The sequence below is a fragment of the Sminthopsis crassicaudata genome, chromosome 1, assembly GCF_048593235.1.
Source record: "Sminthopsis crassicaudata isolate SCR6 chromosome 1, ASM4859323v1, whole genome shotgun sequence".
Taxonomy (NCBI): Eukaryota; Metazoa; Chordata; class Mammalia; order Dasyuromorphia; family Dasyuridae; genus Sminthopsis; species Sminthopsis crassicaudata.
In genome coordinates this window covers 373,568,361-373,586,574 of record NC_133617.1, presented here as the reverse complement: position 1 = coordinate 373,586,574, position 18,214 = coordinate 373,568,361, and the positions used below count along the sequence as shown (strand labels likewise).

At 34.6% G+C, this 18,214-nt stretch overlaps 1 protein-coding gene across 3 annotated transcripts in view; it reads right to left on the bottom strand.

Moving 5' to 3' along the window:
* LOC141549651 (tetraspanin-36-like) overlaps positions 1 to 18,214 on the bottom strand; it is a 70,864-nt gene that overhangs the window by 44,717 nt on the left and 7,933 nt on the right. Inside the window, exons 2-3 of one of the 3 annotated variants that reach the window (XM_074279365.1) lie at positions 13,771 to 13,925; positions 3,668 to 3,894 (exon numbers count right to left, since the gene is read on the bottom strand). In XM_074279365.1, the coding sequence (XP_074135466.1) occupies positions 3,668 to 3,736 (69 nt within the window). In that variant the 5' untranslated portion in view covers positions 3,737 to 3,894; positions 13,771 to 13,925. Of the gene's footprint in view, positions 1 to 3,667; positions 4,025 to 8,090; positions 8,435 to 13,770; positions 13,926 to 18,214 lie in introns of those variants that run through there. The other 2 variants (XM_074279366.1, XM_074279367.1) reach the window with 2 other exon arrangements.

Below are 18,214 nucleotides of genomic sequence, written 5' to 3'. Positions count from 1 at the left end.
AGTTTATGTTCTATATTGAGAAATTCAACTGAAAATCAAAAGTAAAGAAATTCAAATCACCTATTTTTGTTTGAATATTCCATATATTCCCTACAATGATTTGATGAGAGGCAAAATACTATTATATCCACTGGCATTTTTTTTTCATTATAAAACCAATAACTCTAAGCTAGTAAATAAAATCAAACAGGGGAAAAGAAGCATCCATTAATAAATCCTTGTGGCTCATTCTTTACCTAAGTGAAATTAATAATGATGCCTACCAGCAAAAAATAACTATGAACTTAGAACTTATATGTGAACATCATTGCAATGATAGCAGATCTTTCAATCGAATCCAATTTCTAGTCATTCAGGGAAGTACATGAATTTCATTCTTGTTTTACAGATGAGGACATGAAACCATAGAAGGTTGAGTCTATTATTTTAATAAATGTCAGGATCATGGAGCAAAGACAATTAATTAGAACAAAAGTTCTTTGATCCTAACTCTGATCTAATCGGCCTCTCAGTTTCTTATCATCAGCCTCTTACTGGCACACCTTCCCTACAGCTTTCAAACATCCTCCAAGTCTTCACTCCATCCTTAAAAAAACTTCACTAAAGACTATCAAACCCTGAAGCTATACTCACTATTATAGAGAGATGAGCTCTTAGATAAAAAGATATGGCAGTAGTTGTCATATATAAGAACCCATTTCTCCTATTGCACATGTTAAATTACTAGATGTCCTGGAGACACCTCAAATTCAGTTGTCCAAAACATAAGTCATTATCTTCAACAATCCACCTTGTCTTCCAAATATCTTTTTCTTTCAAAGGCATCTGTATTCCTTCTTTCAGGCTTCTAAGTTTAACCTTATCCTTCTCTCTTACCCCACATATCCAATCTAATTTTTTTATTATGTAAGTTTTCTTTTATTAAAAACATTTTTATTTTTCTGGTTTTATATATATACATACATAAATATTTAATAGTTTGTTTATGAATCATGTTAAGAGAGAAAAATCAGAACAAAAGGGGAAAAAAATCACAGGAGAGAAAAAAAAAAGTGAACATAGAATTTGTTGATTTACATTCAATCTCCATAGTTCTTTTTCTGGATGCAAGTAGTGTTTCATATTCAACCCATTGTTAAAGTTTGCCTTTTTTTTTTTCTTCTTTGCAGTCTCTTAAATCTGACTCCTCTCTATTTACACAATTACCACTTTAGTTCAGGCCTTCAACTTTCTCTTGCCTAGATTATTTTAACAGCCTCCTATCTTAATTGGTTTTTCTGTTTCCAGTCTCTCACCACATCAATTGATCACCTGCTATCAAAAGGAGTTTCCTTAAATAGAAATCTGATCATATCACTTCCCAACTGAACTCCAATGATTTTATACAGTTTCTATAATCAAATGTAAACTCTTCCTCTGTTTGGCATTTTAAAGTCTGTTTGCTACTTTGCCACACCCTATCTTGTATATTATTTACCTTCCCATTCTCTGTGATCCAACCACTTTCCCTCTCAGATGACCTGCCATCTCCCATTATTCCTCCAGCAAAATTTAACTCAATAGGAATAGGGGTTATTTCATTTGTTGTATTTGTGGCCCCAGAATCTAGCACAATATCTGGCAAATAGTAGGTGCTTAATTAATACTCGCTGTTTGACTGATGGGTTGATTAAAAAACAACAACAAAAAAAACAAAAACAAAAAAACATTTGAGAGTTGCTGTGGCCAAAAAGGTCATTGTATTATAAGAGAGAAAAAAAATTCCCATTCTTACAGGCTGATTTTAAGCATTTTAAGCACCTGCTTAAACATTGTAATCTAGCTAAGGCAAACACTTTTTTAGACTTCTACTTTGACACGATAATTCTATAAACAGGAACTTCTTTCTCAGAACAAACACTAAGAGCAGGTGCAGCCCTGCTTCACAGTACAGGGGTGAACATTTCCTCTCCCCTCCTTTGGTGGGCACAGCTGAAGGAAGGGACTAACTACTTGAAAGTTTCACTTAGAGAGATGGCCAGAAAATAAACAGAGTGCTTGTGTATTGTATTGTATATTGCTTGTGAAATCTTTGTGAAAAGAGGCCAGCTTTGGTACAGCAAGCAGTACCCATGAGAAGATGAGGAGGAAGAGAAACAGCCTGGGATAGACTGGGGTGACATGACTACTATGATGTCTAGTCCTTAGATCTCTCGCAAGGATCTTTTCTCAGCTCTACATCTCTAATGAACAAAGCACAACAATGTTCAAGTCTATGATTTTTACTGGCATCTCATATTAGTTTAACATCCTCCTATCCTAATTGGTCTTTTTGTTTCAGTCTCTCACCACTTCAATTGGTCCCCAACACACTGCTATGAAATGGATTTTCTTTAAACAGAAATCTGAACATATCACTTCCCTATGTAACCAACTCTAATGACTTTATACAGCTTTTATAATCAAAGGTAAACTTCTTCCTCTATTTGGCATTTTAAAGTCTGTTTGCTACTTTGCCATATTCTGTTTTGTATATTATTCACCCTTCCACTCTCTGTGATCCAACCAACTTTCCTCTCTCCCCCTCCCATCTCCAATTTTTGGCAGTGGCAATCTTTAGGCCTGGAATGCACTTTTCTCCTTCCCTTTTTACTTCCACCTCAATCCCTTTCTTTTCTTTCAAAATATTATCAAACAACTCTTACATGAAAACTTTCCTCTTCCCCTCAACTGACCTCCCTTTCTCACTATCCCATATTTATTTTATCGATCTGTTTGTGCTTTGTTATTTTAAAAAAATATCCATCAGTTTTTCTGTTTCTGTATCTTTGTTGTATCTTGTGTCAAAATGTAAACCCATAGAATAGGAATTATTTCATTTATTGTATTTGTGACCCGAACATCTAGCACAATGCTAGACCAGTGTTTTAGGGTTATTGCAATAATTGGGATGAGGGGAGAGAAATGGCATTTACTATCAAGCACCTTGCAAATATCTCATTTCATTTTCACAAGGTTGCCATTAGTATCCTCTTTTACAGATGAGGAAACAAAAGCATAACTTAAATGACTTGCCCAGGAATCAGTCAGTTAAGTATCTGAGGATGAATTTGAATTCAGGGGTTTCTGACTCCCAGATCCAGAATCCATTTGGCCACCTAATAATAGCTCCAGTCTGACAATGCTCTTCTGAATGGCATCAGATGAGCTTCCTCTCCCACTTTCCTTTTCCCAGAGGAGGGTGTCATCAACCAATGGGATGGCAGGAAACTTACCGAGAACTCCAAACTCACCTGCAGCATCTCAGCCTTTAGCCAACTAAGACTTCTCCCAGTCTCCTTCTCATGTCCCCCTGAAAAACCTGTGCTTACGGGATACTGCTTTTTTGATTGTTTGCTATCAAACTGCTCTTTAGAATCCCAGATCAGAAAAAAACCAACCACTACAAAATAAGATCGAGGACATAAAAAGAGCTGAATGAGAAAATCCTTAACTTCTCCAATAATGCTGCCATTTCACCCCCAGACAACCCCTTCTCCCTCCAGCCCAAAACGGCAGCCCAGCTGTGAGGCAGGTGGCCAGGTTCAGTTTCAGCGAGAAGAAGCTGATAGAAGGATCGTTACTAAGAGCTTTCCTCCCCTGCCGCCCTCCACCCTGCCCTGTCCCTGGAGTCTCCCCTCAAACTTACCAGAAAGATGACACTGAGCAGCAGAAGCACCGTCTTGGAGGTGATCATCCCACAGTCCATGGCGGCCATGGGCCTTCGGGCCAACGTCAAGGTCGGTAACGTGGCTGTTTGCCGGGCACAGAGAGTGTGTCGGATTTCTAGGCTCCTACTCTTCTCAGTTTCTTGGCTGAGTTTGAGCCTCACTCAATCACATGATTTATGCATCATCCTACCCAGTCACATGTTTCCTAATGCACAGAATAAAACAAAACAATCACTGTCCAGGTCGGGACACTGCAGTTTCTCGTTTGTGTTTCCATTTTGGTCTAAAACAGAGCTCGGAATGAAGTCAAGAAACTCCCACGAGGAGTGTCACACTAAGTAATCTCAGCCTGTTCTAATGTCAGCCCTATCTAGGAAAAGAGTTAGTTTACCTTAAGCCGCACATGATTAAAAAAAACAACCCATTCACATATTTCCAAGAAAGTACAAACTAACAGAAATGTCAGCGATAAATTTCATGCTTTTAAAAAAAAAAATCCCCAAATTCTCCTTCACATATTTCCAAGAATGTAGCATACTGATAGTTCTAATAATTGTAAAGTCAGTGATTTACACAATAAATGTTTTTGTTTAGAAAGAAAATCCCCAAATTATTTTTCATAAATTTGCAAACATGTAACAAACTAATAAAATGATTGTAATAACAATAAAGTCAATGAAATACATAATAATATTTTTTATTTAGGGAAAAAACCCAAATTCTCTAACAGATTCAAATATTTTGGACAGCAATCTCGAATTATGAGGGTAATTAAACATGTGTATACCTCTTGATCCAGCAATACCATATTATTGAACCTCTTTCCCAAGGTGATCAGGATAAAAAGAAAAGAACCTATACATTCTTTTCCCACCCATTTTATTTAGTATATTCCCCACTTATATGTAAAAACAATCATTTGTTTTAACATTCATTTTAAAAACTTTTGAGTCCCATCCTCCCTCATTTTTCACCTTATTGAGAATGCAAGCAATTCAATATAGGTTATATACATGTGCAGTCATGCAAACACATTTCCATAATAGGCATTTTGTGAAAAAAAAAAAAAAAAACATAGACCACAAAACACACACACATACACCCCTCAAGAAAAGTCTGTATTGTGACAACCATCAGTTCTTTCCCTGGGTATAGATAGCATTTTTCATCATGTCCCTCAGAGATGTCTTGGACCATTGTATTGCTGAAAATAGCTAAGTCATTCTTCACAGCTGATCATCTTACAATATTGCTATTATTTTTTACACTTTGTACATCAGCTCATGGAAGCCTTTTTAGGTTCTTTTGAGAACATTTGGATCATCATTTCTTATAACCCAATAGTATCCCATCATAATCACATGCTATAATTTATTCAACCATTCCCCCAATTGATGGGCATCCGCTTAATTTTCAAATCTTTGCCCTTAGAAAAGAGCTACTATAAATATTTTTATACCTACAGGTCCTTTTCCTTTTGTTCTTTATCTGTTTTGGGATACAGACCTAGTAGTGAACTTATATGTTCCAAAATATTTAAAGCAACTCTTTGTGGTGGCAAAGAACTAGAAGTTGAGGAATGACAATTAATTGGGAAATAGCTGAACAAATTGTGATATATGATTGTGATGGAATACTATTTTGCTATAAGAAATGATCAGCAAGTCAATTTCAGAAAAACATGGCGAGACTTGAATGAAATAATGAAAAATAAAGTGAGTAGAATTTTTAAAATGTTGTAGAGAGCAGGTTTTCTTAAATTTCTTTCCACTTGTGACACTTTTTCACCCAAGAAATTTTTACATGACCCCAGGTATGTAGGTATATAAAATAGGCAGGGTTACAAATCAAACATTTACTGGAAAAAATAATAATTTCACAATCACCACATTTAGTTATGAGATCCCATATGGGTTGTGAAACAGTTTAAGAAGCTGGGATACAGAATAACAGCTATAGTATTTGAAGAATAATTGTGAACAGTCAAGTTATTTTGAGTACTACAGATACTCAAATCAACCATATTCACTCTATGAAGAAACAATTCCAATAGACTTGGAATGGAAAATGCCATCTGCATCCAGAGAAAGAACTATGGAGACTGAATGTGGATTGAAGCAGGGTATTTTTCACCTTTTATTTTTTCATTTCTCATGGTTTTTTTTTCCTTTTGGTCTGATTTTTATTGCATAGGCATAACAAATATAGAAATATGTTTAAAAGAATTGCACATATATAACCTATATTATTTTGCTTGCTCTTTTTGGGAAAGGAAAAGAGGAAGAAAAATTTGGAACACAAAGACTTGCAGAAAATATTGAAAGCTATCTTAGCATGTGTTTGGAAAAGCAAATACTATTGAAAATTAAAAAAAAAAATACTCTATGAAGGAAGACACTATTCATTTCCAGAGGAAAAAATTGATAAATAGCAGTATGCATAGTATGGGTTTATATATATTTTTATATCTGTGTCAAATGGTGATCTTCTCTAATGTGGAGGAAGGAGGGACAGTTCAGAAATTAAAATGTAACAAAAAATAAGCAAGGCACAGAGGACATAAGAATAGTACAGAAAATGCAGACACAAGTTGCCAAAGTAGATTGAGTATAGAGGCAGAAAGCATGGAAATTGGGATAAACTGATAAAGGGAGGTAGGTGAAGGTAAAAGAAGAAGTTGGGAAGGGAAGAAGTGCAGAGGACACCCTTATAACCTAGTTGGAAGCTCTCAGTAGTATGGACCCAATGGAGAAGGACACTTTCTCGGTAGAAGTTTGGGGTATCATTTTTATTGGATTTAGGGGGAGGACAGACTAACTCTTCTTATCTATACCACCTTGAGGGTCAGTTGATTAACAACCAAATCATCTTAAAGTTTGCAGTATAACTTTTAAATGAATATACCTATCTCAAAGTTAGCAACAATTGTTTTTCTGCTGGTCTTGTTGTAGATATATGGAGTTTATCTGAAATTTACATGTCATAAGACCAAAAAATACTAATAGCAAAATTTAGCTTCCTCTGATTTAGCATGTTATTACCAGGTTGTGATTTTTTTTGGGTTAACATATGATAGTTTGTAAATTACTTCCTTTGATCTTTGGGAATAGTCTGTACTTTAGGCCATTCTTTGCAGTTTTTTTTTTTTTTTTCTTTTCTTTTTTTTTTTTTAAATTTTATTTATTTATTTATTTATTTTTGAGGCTGGGGTTAAGTGACTTGCCCAGGGTCACACAGCTAGGAAATGAGTGTCTGAGACCAAATTTGAACTCGGGTCCTCCTGAATTCAAGGCTGGTGCTCTATCCACTGCGCCACCTAGCTGCCCCCCAGTTTTTTTTTTCTTACTATTGTTACTTTATACTGTCTATTTATAAACTTATTTTTACTAAAAGTGGGGTAGGGATGGACAAGGATTTTAACACAACCTCCTAGTGTTGTATGTTTAGCACAGTGCCTGGATCATAGTGAATGCTTCATCGATGCTTGTTTCCTTCCTCCTTTGTACTTTAACAAAGATAATACATATTCTCTAGACATCCAGCAATATGTTCCTAATAGCACTTTATAGTTTGTCACCCACAAATTTAATCTGAAATCCTTCTTAAATCTATTGAGATTTTTAGTTTGTACACCTCTTGGTTCTAGTAAGAACCTTTAATTGCATATTATTTGAAATTGTTCCCTAATATCTTCCCTAAAAGTCCTTCATTCAAGCTTTGAGTGTTACTTAATTTAGAGCTGGAAGAGACCTGAGATCTGGACCAATGCTTCCATTTTGCAAAGAAAAAAATTAAAGCTAAAAAATGTGGCTTGTTCAAGGTCACAAGGAGAGTAGAAATCTGAGCTCAAATTTTTCTGATTCAGAGTTAATATTCTTTCCAAACAATCCTGACCCTAGTTCTAGCATGCTAGGACTTAGTGACCAATATTAGCAAGCCAACTAATATTATAGTGTTATTTAAGATTTATATGAAACATTTTATACATATTATCTCATTTGTTTCTTCCAATGACACCAGGAAAGTAGGTACTATTATTATGATCCCCAATTATTTTACAGATGAGGAAACTGAGGCAAATTGAGGCAAAAAATTGCAAGTCACTTAACCTCAGTTGCCTCAGTTTCCTCATCTGTAAAATAAGTTGAAAAAGGAAATAACCATTCTTAATCGCCCCCCCCAGAACCCAAAACAACAAATGGGATTACAGAGAGTCAAAGAGTTAAACATGACTGAAATAACTGAACAACAATAACTTAGCAGCCTAATTTAATGCCTAAGTTAGGACTAAATTGGTTATTTACATTCATTGTCTTCATGATTTTATGAACTTCTTAAAAGATTTCAAAACTAATTACAAATAAATTTGGTTTCAAAGGGAAAAATAAAAAATTAACTTACCCAGATTCATATAAAGTTTGTAAACAACCTCAAAGAGAACCCCAAAAGTCTGGATCTCAGTTCTCTTCTCTAGTTATTCAAAAGTCACCCTTCTCTAGGATAAGATTGATGCTATTGGTGACCAGCTTTCAAAGAACCATACTATCCAGGAGTACCAGGAAAAAAGTGTAAAAGTTGTTCCCTATGGAAATTCACTTAATAGCTAATATTTATGATTTGGTATCTTTGACAGTTTTAAAGTAACATGTGGCCAAATCTTGGCCCCATATAAATATCAACTAAACTTAATAAGGGGCCACAATGTGAACATTCTTCCCTTAGTGTACCACAGAGACCAAGTGGGGAGGAAATATCTTTGCCATGGTATCTAATGTGAGTGAAGTAGATGATCTCACAATATATGTTTGTGACCTATAAAGTAGGATGCAGTTTCCATTGCTTTGAAATACTACTACTTTATTTCCCTCCCTTCTCCCACAAATCCCTTATTCATTTCCTTATGCTTTAATCTAAATAATAACTTGGAAATTGAGATATACCAATGATCTATCAAGGGTTCTCAAACTATGGCCCATGGGCCAGATGCGGCCAGCTGGGTTATGGCAAATGGGCTGAGGGGCGGAGACAGTGTGAGCTTTTGTTTTTTTCTATAGTCCGGTCCTCCAACAGTCTGAGGGACAGTGAACTGGCCCCCTATTTAAAAAGTTTGAGGACCACTGAGTGATTCTCCCTTTCAAATTACAGTAAGGAAATCAATCTTTCCTGTCCCTTCTCATTCTAACTATATGCATAGGCAAGGAGTTACACAATTATCTGCTTTTAGCCTTCTCTTTCCTAGGAGTACATAGTAGATACAAAGTACAGAGCAGATCTATTAATTTTAGGTCATTTACACTTAGCTGGACCACACCAAGAACTTTTATGAATAGTACCATTTGACCTTTTTTTATTGGGAGAGAAGAGTACTTTCCCTAGGACTATTGGAAACTCACAGAATATTATCCTGAGCTCCATCATGAGGCACAGGGAAACATCTTATGACTAAAATCTAAGAGTGGTTGCTTTTTATACAATTATTCTTTGCTCTGAAATGTAGTATCCTACACATACAAACTCATTCAATAAATATCAATTGAGTATTTGAAAAGTGAGGCAGCTGGAAAGATCTATATGAGCTAATGTGTTGAGTGATGTTGTGATGGACTTTACTTTTTTCAACAATGTAGTGATTCAAAGCAATTCCAATAGTCTTGGGATGGAAAATACCAATCACATCCAGAGAGAGAATTATGGAGACTGAATGTGGATCAAAACTTAGCATTTCACCTTTTTGTTTAGTCTGATTTTTCTTGTACAATATAAGAAATAGAGAAATATGTTTAAAAGAAGTGTACATATTTAACTTAATTTTTTCATTTTTAAACCTTTTTATTTTCAAAACATATGCACGGATAATTTTTCAACATTTACCCTTGCATAGCCTTGTGTTTCAGATTTTCCCCTCTTTCCCCTCTCCCCCTCCCCTAGATGGCAAGCAATCCAATAACATATTTCACTCTCATCACATTACTTGGTGTCTTGGGGATGAGGGAAGTAAGGAAGGGAGGGAGAAAAAATTAGAACACAAAGTCTTACAAAAATGAATATTGAAAACTATCTTTACATGTATTTAGAAAAATAAAATAATATTGGGGTAGGGGGAAGAAAAGAAAAGTAAGACATCTAGTGGAGAAATGGAGAGAGTTCTGTGTCTAAAATCAGGAAGATAAGTTCAAATCTAGCCTTAGACACTAACTGTGTGACCATGGGCAAGTAACAACTCAGTTTTCCCATCTGAAAATGTGCTGTAAAATAGCAAATAACTCCAGTATCTTTTTCCAAGAAAACACCAAATGGAATCATAAAAAGTTGAACATGACTGAAACAACTGAATAACAACAAATTTGAAAAGTCAAATTATTTCATTTATATCAATTTACTGTTTCCTTTCTTTGACCACATTCTTCTACTACTCCAACAGAATGGAAATCTATCCATTTGTCTTTATTAACTCCCAAAAAGTTTAAAACTTTTAAGATTTCTAAGTGCTCAACTTTCTAATCAGTCAGTTGGACTCAGGAGAAGATTCAATCCAATTCCAAAACTGGTGATTAACCAGAGTTGGACTAAATTGGGACAATTGGTCCTTTTCCCTGGAGCTTTCTCTCTGGAAGAGAAAACACATATCATGGAAGAATAGGCACTTCTTCCTAGAACTCTGAGCTTTATCAGCAGTGTAGGGTCAGCCAGACTTGACTTAGACTCAGCCCTGTGCACAAGGCAATTGCAAGAGATCCACAGAGGGATTTCAGAGCTAAACTGTCAGTTCTTGGCTAGCAGAACCAGCTGGGAATATAAATTCAATGCCCAGGACTCCCACATAGGTCTGTAATACACAGAAACTCAGAGCTTACCATGGACTTTACCACAGATCAGGTTGGCGATTCAGGGCCTGGAATAAGAATTTAGCCCTCAGAATCCCCTGAATGGAGGCTCACCAGAATAAAGGAATCTCTTGCCTAGGCAATCAAAGGAGTTTGAAATCATGGATTCAACTCTAAAAAAGCTTTCAAGTTTGGGGCTTGGGCAACCCCTGCCCCAGAAAAAAAAATGATTCAAAAAGGCATACAAAGTATTAAAGTATTAAAGAAAAAAATTAGAATTCCAAGAATAAATGATTTTAAATGGCATTTTAAATGAAATGAGATTACTAAAAGAAAAAAAAATTAGGAAAAAAAAGAGATATGGAAGCGAGTTGGGGAAAGAGACAAAAGATTGACACTTAGATATAAAAACTTATCCAAGTAAGAGATTCCCTGAAAAATAGAATGGACAAATAGAAGCCAATAATTCCATGAGACAAAAAAAGAAATATTAAAACAAAGTCAAAAAACATGATAGAAGATAGAAGAAAATGTAAAGTATCCCTCATCAAAACAATTGACCTAAAAACAGTTCAAAAGATAATTTAGGAATCAGACACTGGATGCTGTATTTCAAGAAATCATGAAAGGAAACTACCCAGGTCTCTGAGAACTAGAGGGCAAAATAAAAGTAGAAATAATTCAACCATTATTTCCTGAAATAAATCCCAAAATGCCTAAAAAAAAAACCTAAAAAAAGTCAAAATCTCAAGTTTACAGGTCAAAGAAAAAAAATACTGCAAATAGAGAGTTTTAAGTACCAAGAAACCAATCTGGGTTGTACAAGATTTAGCAAGTACCACTACAGAAGAGTGAGAACATGGAATACAATATATCAAAAGGCAAAAAGATATAGACTTACAACCAAAAATAATTTACCCAGCAAAAGTGGATATAATCCTTTGAGGGGGAAAATTAATTTTTATTTAGAGGATTTTCAAACATTCCTAATGAAATGAGTAGATCATGTTTAAAAGTTTGAAATATATAACCATAGAAGTAAAGAGAAATATAAAAAGGTACCTACAAATGAAAAATTGGAAAAAGACTTTATGATGATCAAGTATTTGGGAGCAGAGAGGAATGATACAAGAATCCCCAAACATCTATGATGTCAACCGATGCCATAAAAGAAGTCAAATAAGATGGAGGTTCTGGAAGTGAGTTTTGTTATGTCTTGATCTTAAATAAAGAAAGGAAAGGATGGGGGAAGAAAGTTACATTAGAAAAGAAAAGGAGAGGAACAGGGTAGGTAGATTACTATTATCTATTACTATTATCTATCTATTACTATTATGTAATAGGAAGTGACAAGTAGAAGTCTATACAAAAGAAGAAAGGATAGAGGGAATAGACTTTACTTGAACCTCGCTTTAAAATGATACAGAGTGAAGTGAGCAGAGCCAGGGCAACAATTTATACTACAAAAATAATGTTGCAAAACCAAGCAATTTTGAACAACTTAAAAACTGATCAACACAATTATTAATCATTATTCCGTAGGACCAATGATTTAAAATGTTAACCTCCTGACACAGATGTCAATTTAGTTAAATTCCTATAGAACACAGTACTAAATTCTAAGTCCCAATTTTAATTCAAAAGACAATGTGACTTTAGAAAAAGATGCAAATAAATAGATACATGTAGTTCAAGGAAAGCAAGATTATTCCCAGATTCCCTCTGAGAAAACTTCATGGAAGAGATAGCATTTGAGCTGAGTCTTTGAGTATAAGTAGCATTTCAACAAATGAAAATTGAAGAGTAAGGAATGTTTTTATACATACATATAAGCATATATGTACAACATACATATACATATATAACATATGTATATATGTGCGTATATATATATATATTCGAATGAATTTATTCAACCCAAATGGAAATGTTTCATATCAAAACATTGACAATAAGTGTAAAGTTGCCAGTGTTAATTTTCTCTTGCCACCTCAATCTGCCAAATACTCTCTTAGGGATGGGAACTGGGAGTAAGTTTAGTTGGCAAGGTTCAAATAAACTGTACTACATCAGCTCAGATTTCACAGATATAACCATCTCTTGCTTCTACACTGACATGTCACTTGTAGAAATTCCAGAGAAACCAAGTCATGAATTCTCAAAAACACCCTCTACCTCAATGAAGAAAACATAGATTTAAATGATTCAAAACAAATACTGTAGAATCAGCCACTGGACAATTCTGTACCTTTCTGACTCTTTCTCATTCTTATGACAAGAGGTGAGGAGCATTTATTTTGTAAAAATTTTGTATGTACTTATATAAATGTCTACATATTGTTTCTCCTATAGAATGAAAGCTCCTATGTTTTGTTTCACAGTGCTTGGCACAAAGCAAGTACTTGATAACTACTTGCTGATTAATTAATTGATAGATTATTTGATCCTCAGACTTTAGCACCTAGAATTGTAGAGGGATTTTTCCTGTGTATACAACAGTACCTCTCCACTCTCAATCCTACAGTTTTCTAATCTCCAGACAACTAAAAAGTCATGGTACAAATAATTGATGATAATAATAGTAACTTTAATACTAACTTAATCAGAAATGTGGTTTTGAATCCTGGTTCCTGTGAATTATTTAATAATTTTAAACATAGGAGAACGAGTGCTAGTTTATGCTAGTTTAACCATTGCCGGTCATTGTCTGATCCTGTTCAGTAATAGGGACCAAGGACTGTCAGTCATTAAATATTCATCTCCAAGGGTTTTGTGATCCACTCAATGCCAGGAAGGGCCTTGAGTAATAACAAGTTTTTCTCTAGTTCTTAATGAGCTGGCTACCTCTTTCCCCTTTTGTGACTCTTTCTGTGCATACAAAGGCTCCTCTTTTGGATTTATTTAATTAGATTTTTGGTTCATCCACTAGAAAAAAACTCAAACCCTTTCCCCATCCCTGCTATATTTCCGTGGGGTTTACTCTCAAAGACATGGTATATTTATATACAATTCTTCCATTATCATAGCAGGAAAAGAAGTAAAAGCATATGCATCAAAATCCTCCCCCAAGTAGGCTCCTAGCATTCTTTCTTAGAGCTAGCTATCATGATACCTCATGGTTAAAATTATAGGGAGTCTCAAAAAATAGTTTTGATATTCAGACTCCAACCTCCCCTTTTTGCTGCTGCTCTTGCTGCTACAAGTAGAATAAGGCTTTAGCTTTTCCCAGTAGTCCTTAGACTAGTTTGGGGCCTTACCATTCTGACCAACTCTTGCAGGTGTCTTTCTGTGTTTCCTCAGCTCCAGGAGGGCTAGATGCTATAGGTCTTGGCTCTTGTTGCAGTTGTTTATACACTCAGTCCAGTCTCTGTTTCATTCTGGCCATTCCTTCCACTTCTAGATAGTACATTACCTTGATTTTTTTAAAAAGGAATACCAGGGCTATTAAAATATTGGCACCATAAAACAGCCATAGAAAATAAATAAATAAATAAAAAATATATAAAATAACTCTTATAGAAAGCTATCTTATTTGGGCAGTTCTTTTTCAGCGAAAATCCTAATTTGCTAGCTTTACTCTCAACAAAATTTCTTTCAAGTCCATCCCAGACTTACCCTTTGACTCTTCATCTGGCTTTAAGGTTTTATGGTGGGACCAATTCACAGTCATAGCAAAACCAGCAGCATAAAGAAATCTAAATTAATTTTTCTGTTACTGGTGTAGGTACTCACATTCCCCAGTCCCCTAAGCCCATAACTAGGTGTTATTTTCCAGGCTTTGTTGTCAAGGCCTATCTATTCTACCTTTGTAGAAACTCTATAAGTACCCCATCTTTCCTCTGACATCATCACAGCAGTCCTAGACTATTTCTCATTAGTCTCTCTGTCTTAAATCTCTTCCTATTCCAGCCCATCCTCCACTCAGCTGTCAGATCCTAATGTCACCTCCCTTTAAAAAAAATTTCAGTGGCTCCTTATTACCTTCAGAATTAAACATATAATCATATATATATATATAATTTTCTAAAGTCCTTCAAACTTGGCTCCTTTCTACCTTTCCAGTATTCTTAGACCTTATTCTTCTTCATGTACTCTGTAGTCCAGTGACACTGAGACCTCCTTTCAAACTGTTCCTCACACAAGACACTCCAACTGTGTTCATTTTCACTGAAATTTTCTCCCTCCTCATTTCTGCCTCCTTAGCTTTCATGGCTTCCTTTAACTCTTAGCTAAAATCCTATCTTTTGCAAGAAGACTTTCCCAAATGTCTTAATGTTTGTGCCTTAGTGGCTTCCTTCTGAGATTATCTCCAAAAGTGTGTACATACATGCATGCACTATACACATATGGGCACATGTGTTAAGTGCAATACATGCATGTAAAATATATATAGACAGGTATGTATCCAACAATAAACATATTATATGTAATGTGTGTATTACATACTATATGTGCATACAATTTATTTATATAATCACACATATATACATATATGCATATCCCTCTTAGGTCATATATGTGTATACACAACATAATCCAATAATAAACATGTATCATATGTAATATATATATATATACTACAAACTATATATAAGATAGTTGCATAATATATTCAAAATATAGATTTATATGCAATAAAATATACAACATATACGTATACATACATTCAATAATAAACATATATTATATACAACATGTATGCATTACATACTATGTGTTTTACAATCTATTTACATAGTATGCACACTCATGTGTGCATACATCTTACATGCAATGTACACACTCAATAATAAGCATGTATTGTATGTAGCTTGTATTATATAATATATAAAATTTATTTATATCATATATACACATAGACATACACATGTAAATATAGATGTATATGTATATATTATGTGCTACATATTGTAATGTGTACTTGTAAATATGTATATATTCAACAACTATGTATCATATGTAATATGTATATACTACATATTAGACAGATAGATCATCTATTTTTTGCATATGATTGTTTTGCCTTTCTTTGTATCCTTAGCACTTAAAATAATGTTAGGGGCCATGTAAGTGATTAATAAATGCTTATTGATTTGACTCATCAGGGACTAAGAATGATTTTTAGTAGATTTTCTCCTATTTGGTGTTTTCCTTTCCCTGCCTCCTCTCCCCTCATCTCCAAGCTATGTCCTAAATGCCTGATATCTTCTAAGTTGAACTGGGTCTCATCTGTCAGAATCCTAAGGTTTAATATTCTTATTCATAAATCACTATTTGAGAAATAATTTTCCCAACATGTTTTTCTGATTATTAAGAGTGTAATAAGCCTTACTTAGATCATGTAGTTAGTAATATATATATATATATATGTATATATATATATATATATATATCTCAGACAAAAGAGTAATTATTGAAATTCATCCAATTCTTTGATAAAATTTTGAGTTTCTATAGGGTCCAAAGCTATTTGATTCAACTTAAAGAGGATTTTTTTTAAAGGACCACCTATGTAGGGCAGCTAGGTGGTGCAGTGGATAGAGCACCAGCCTTGAATTCAGGAGGACCAGAGTTCAAATGTGGTCTCAGACACTTAACACTTCCTAGCTGTGTGACCCTGGGCAAGTCACTTAACCCCAGCCTCAAAAAAAAAAAAAAAAAAAAAAAAAAAAAAAGGACCATCTATGTTATAGATAAGGGAAGTCAGATGGTGCAGTGAATAGAGCACCAGGCTTGATGTCAGGGAAGATCTGGGTTCAAATGTGGCCTTTGACACTAGCTGTGTGACCCTGTGCAGGTCACTTAATCTCTATCTGCCTCAACTCCTCATCTGTAAAATAGAGACATACTGGAGAAGGAAATGGCAAACTACTCTAGTATTTTTGCCAAGAAAACTCCATAGAAGAATGCCTGCCATCTAGGGGAGGGGGTGGAGGGAAGGAGGGGAAAAATTCAGAACAAAAGGGAGTACAAGGGATAATGTTGTTAAAAAAAAAAATTACCTATGCATATGTACTGTCAAAAATGTTATAAAATTAATTTTAAAAAATAAAATAAAATTGAGATAATTAAAAAAGAAAGAAAGAAAACCCCATAGACAAAGTCCATGATGTCTGATAGAGTTAGACATAACTAAAAACTTAATAATAACATGCTTTAGACACGGGGGATACAAAGACAAAAAGGAAAACAATCCTTGTCTTCATATAGCTTATGTTGTAATGGGGGGAAATAGCAGGTATTCAGACAAGAAAATAAAAAATATATATACAAAGTTAACATAGAAGGTGATTTCTGGGAGTGTTTTTGAGCACTAGAAATTACAAGGCTCAAGAAGGGCCTTCTACAGGAGATGGCATTCAAGCTGAACCTGGAACAGACTTTGGTATCCCCAGGGGCACAGGGGAGGAGGAGAGAATGACAGCAAATTACTTTACTTATAATTGTTTTTAAAAAATGTTTTTTTGACATTCATTTTTTATACTTTTTGAGAACAATTCTTTTCCCACCCTTCTTTCTCTCCTCCTTGAGAAGGAAAGCACTTTGAAATAAATTATACATGGGCAGTCATATAAAACATAGTTCCAAATTAGTCATGTTCCAAAAGGGAACATAGACACACACACACACACACACACACACACACACACACACACACACACACACACCAAACAAGAAAAATAAAGTAGAAGATCTACTTATAATTTATTAGGAGTTTTTATGAGTTACATAAAATGGACTAAGTCTAGGGCACATAAACACTCAAGTGAATCAATGAAAACATGTTTGCTTTAGAGTTTGGAATAACTGTTACTAAGTACTCAATACCAATTTTCAGTTTTTAAATAGGGTTTTTCATTCTCCTTGTTGGATCTTACACATTTTCTTTTCTAAAAAATTTTTATTAAAGCTTTTTATTTTCAAAACATATGCATGGATAATTTTTTTAAACATTAGTCCTTGCAAAACCTTGTATTCCAGTTTTTCCACTTCCTCATCCCCTCCCTTAAATGGGAAGTAATCTAATATATGTTAAATATGTTAAAATATATGTTGAATCCAATATATAAATACATATTTATACAATTATCTTGCTGCACAAGAAAAATCATATCTAAAAGAAAAAAAGAGAAAGAAAACAAAATGCAAGCAAACAACAAAAAGAGTGAAAATGCTATGTTGTGATCCACACTCACTTCATATACTTCTCTAAGAGTAGTTGGCTCTCTTCATCACAAGATCATTGGAACTGTTCTGAATCATCTCATTGTTGAAGAGAGTCATGTCTATCAGAATTGATCTGATGGTGATCTCCTGGTTCTACTCATTTCACTCAGCATCAGTTCATGTAAGTATCTCCAGATCTCTCTGAAATCAGCCTGCTCATCATTTCTTACACAACAATAATATTCCATAGCATTCATATACCATAACTTATTCAGCCATTCTCCAATTGATGGGTAACCACTCAGTTTCCAGTTTCTTGCTACTAGAAAAAGGGCTGCCACAAGCATTTTGGGTCTTGTACATTTTCTCTCAGCTCTGAACTGAATAGAAGCTGCCTTTGAGACCCCCAGTGAGGGGAAGTATAATCCTGAGATGTGGCTGCTGACACACCAAAGGGGAGCACTAAGTGTTCTACTCACATGTTATCAACATCAATATTAGTGCCATCTTCTCCTCTCTCTAGGACTCATTTCT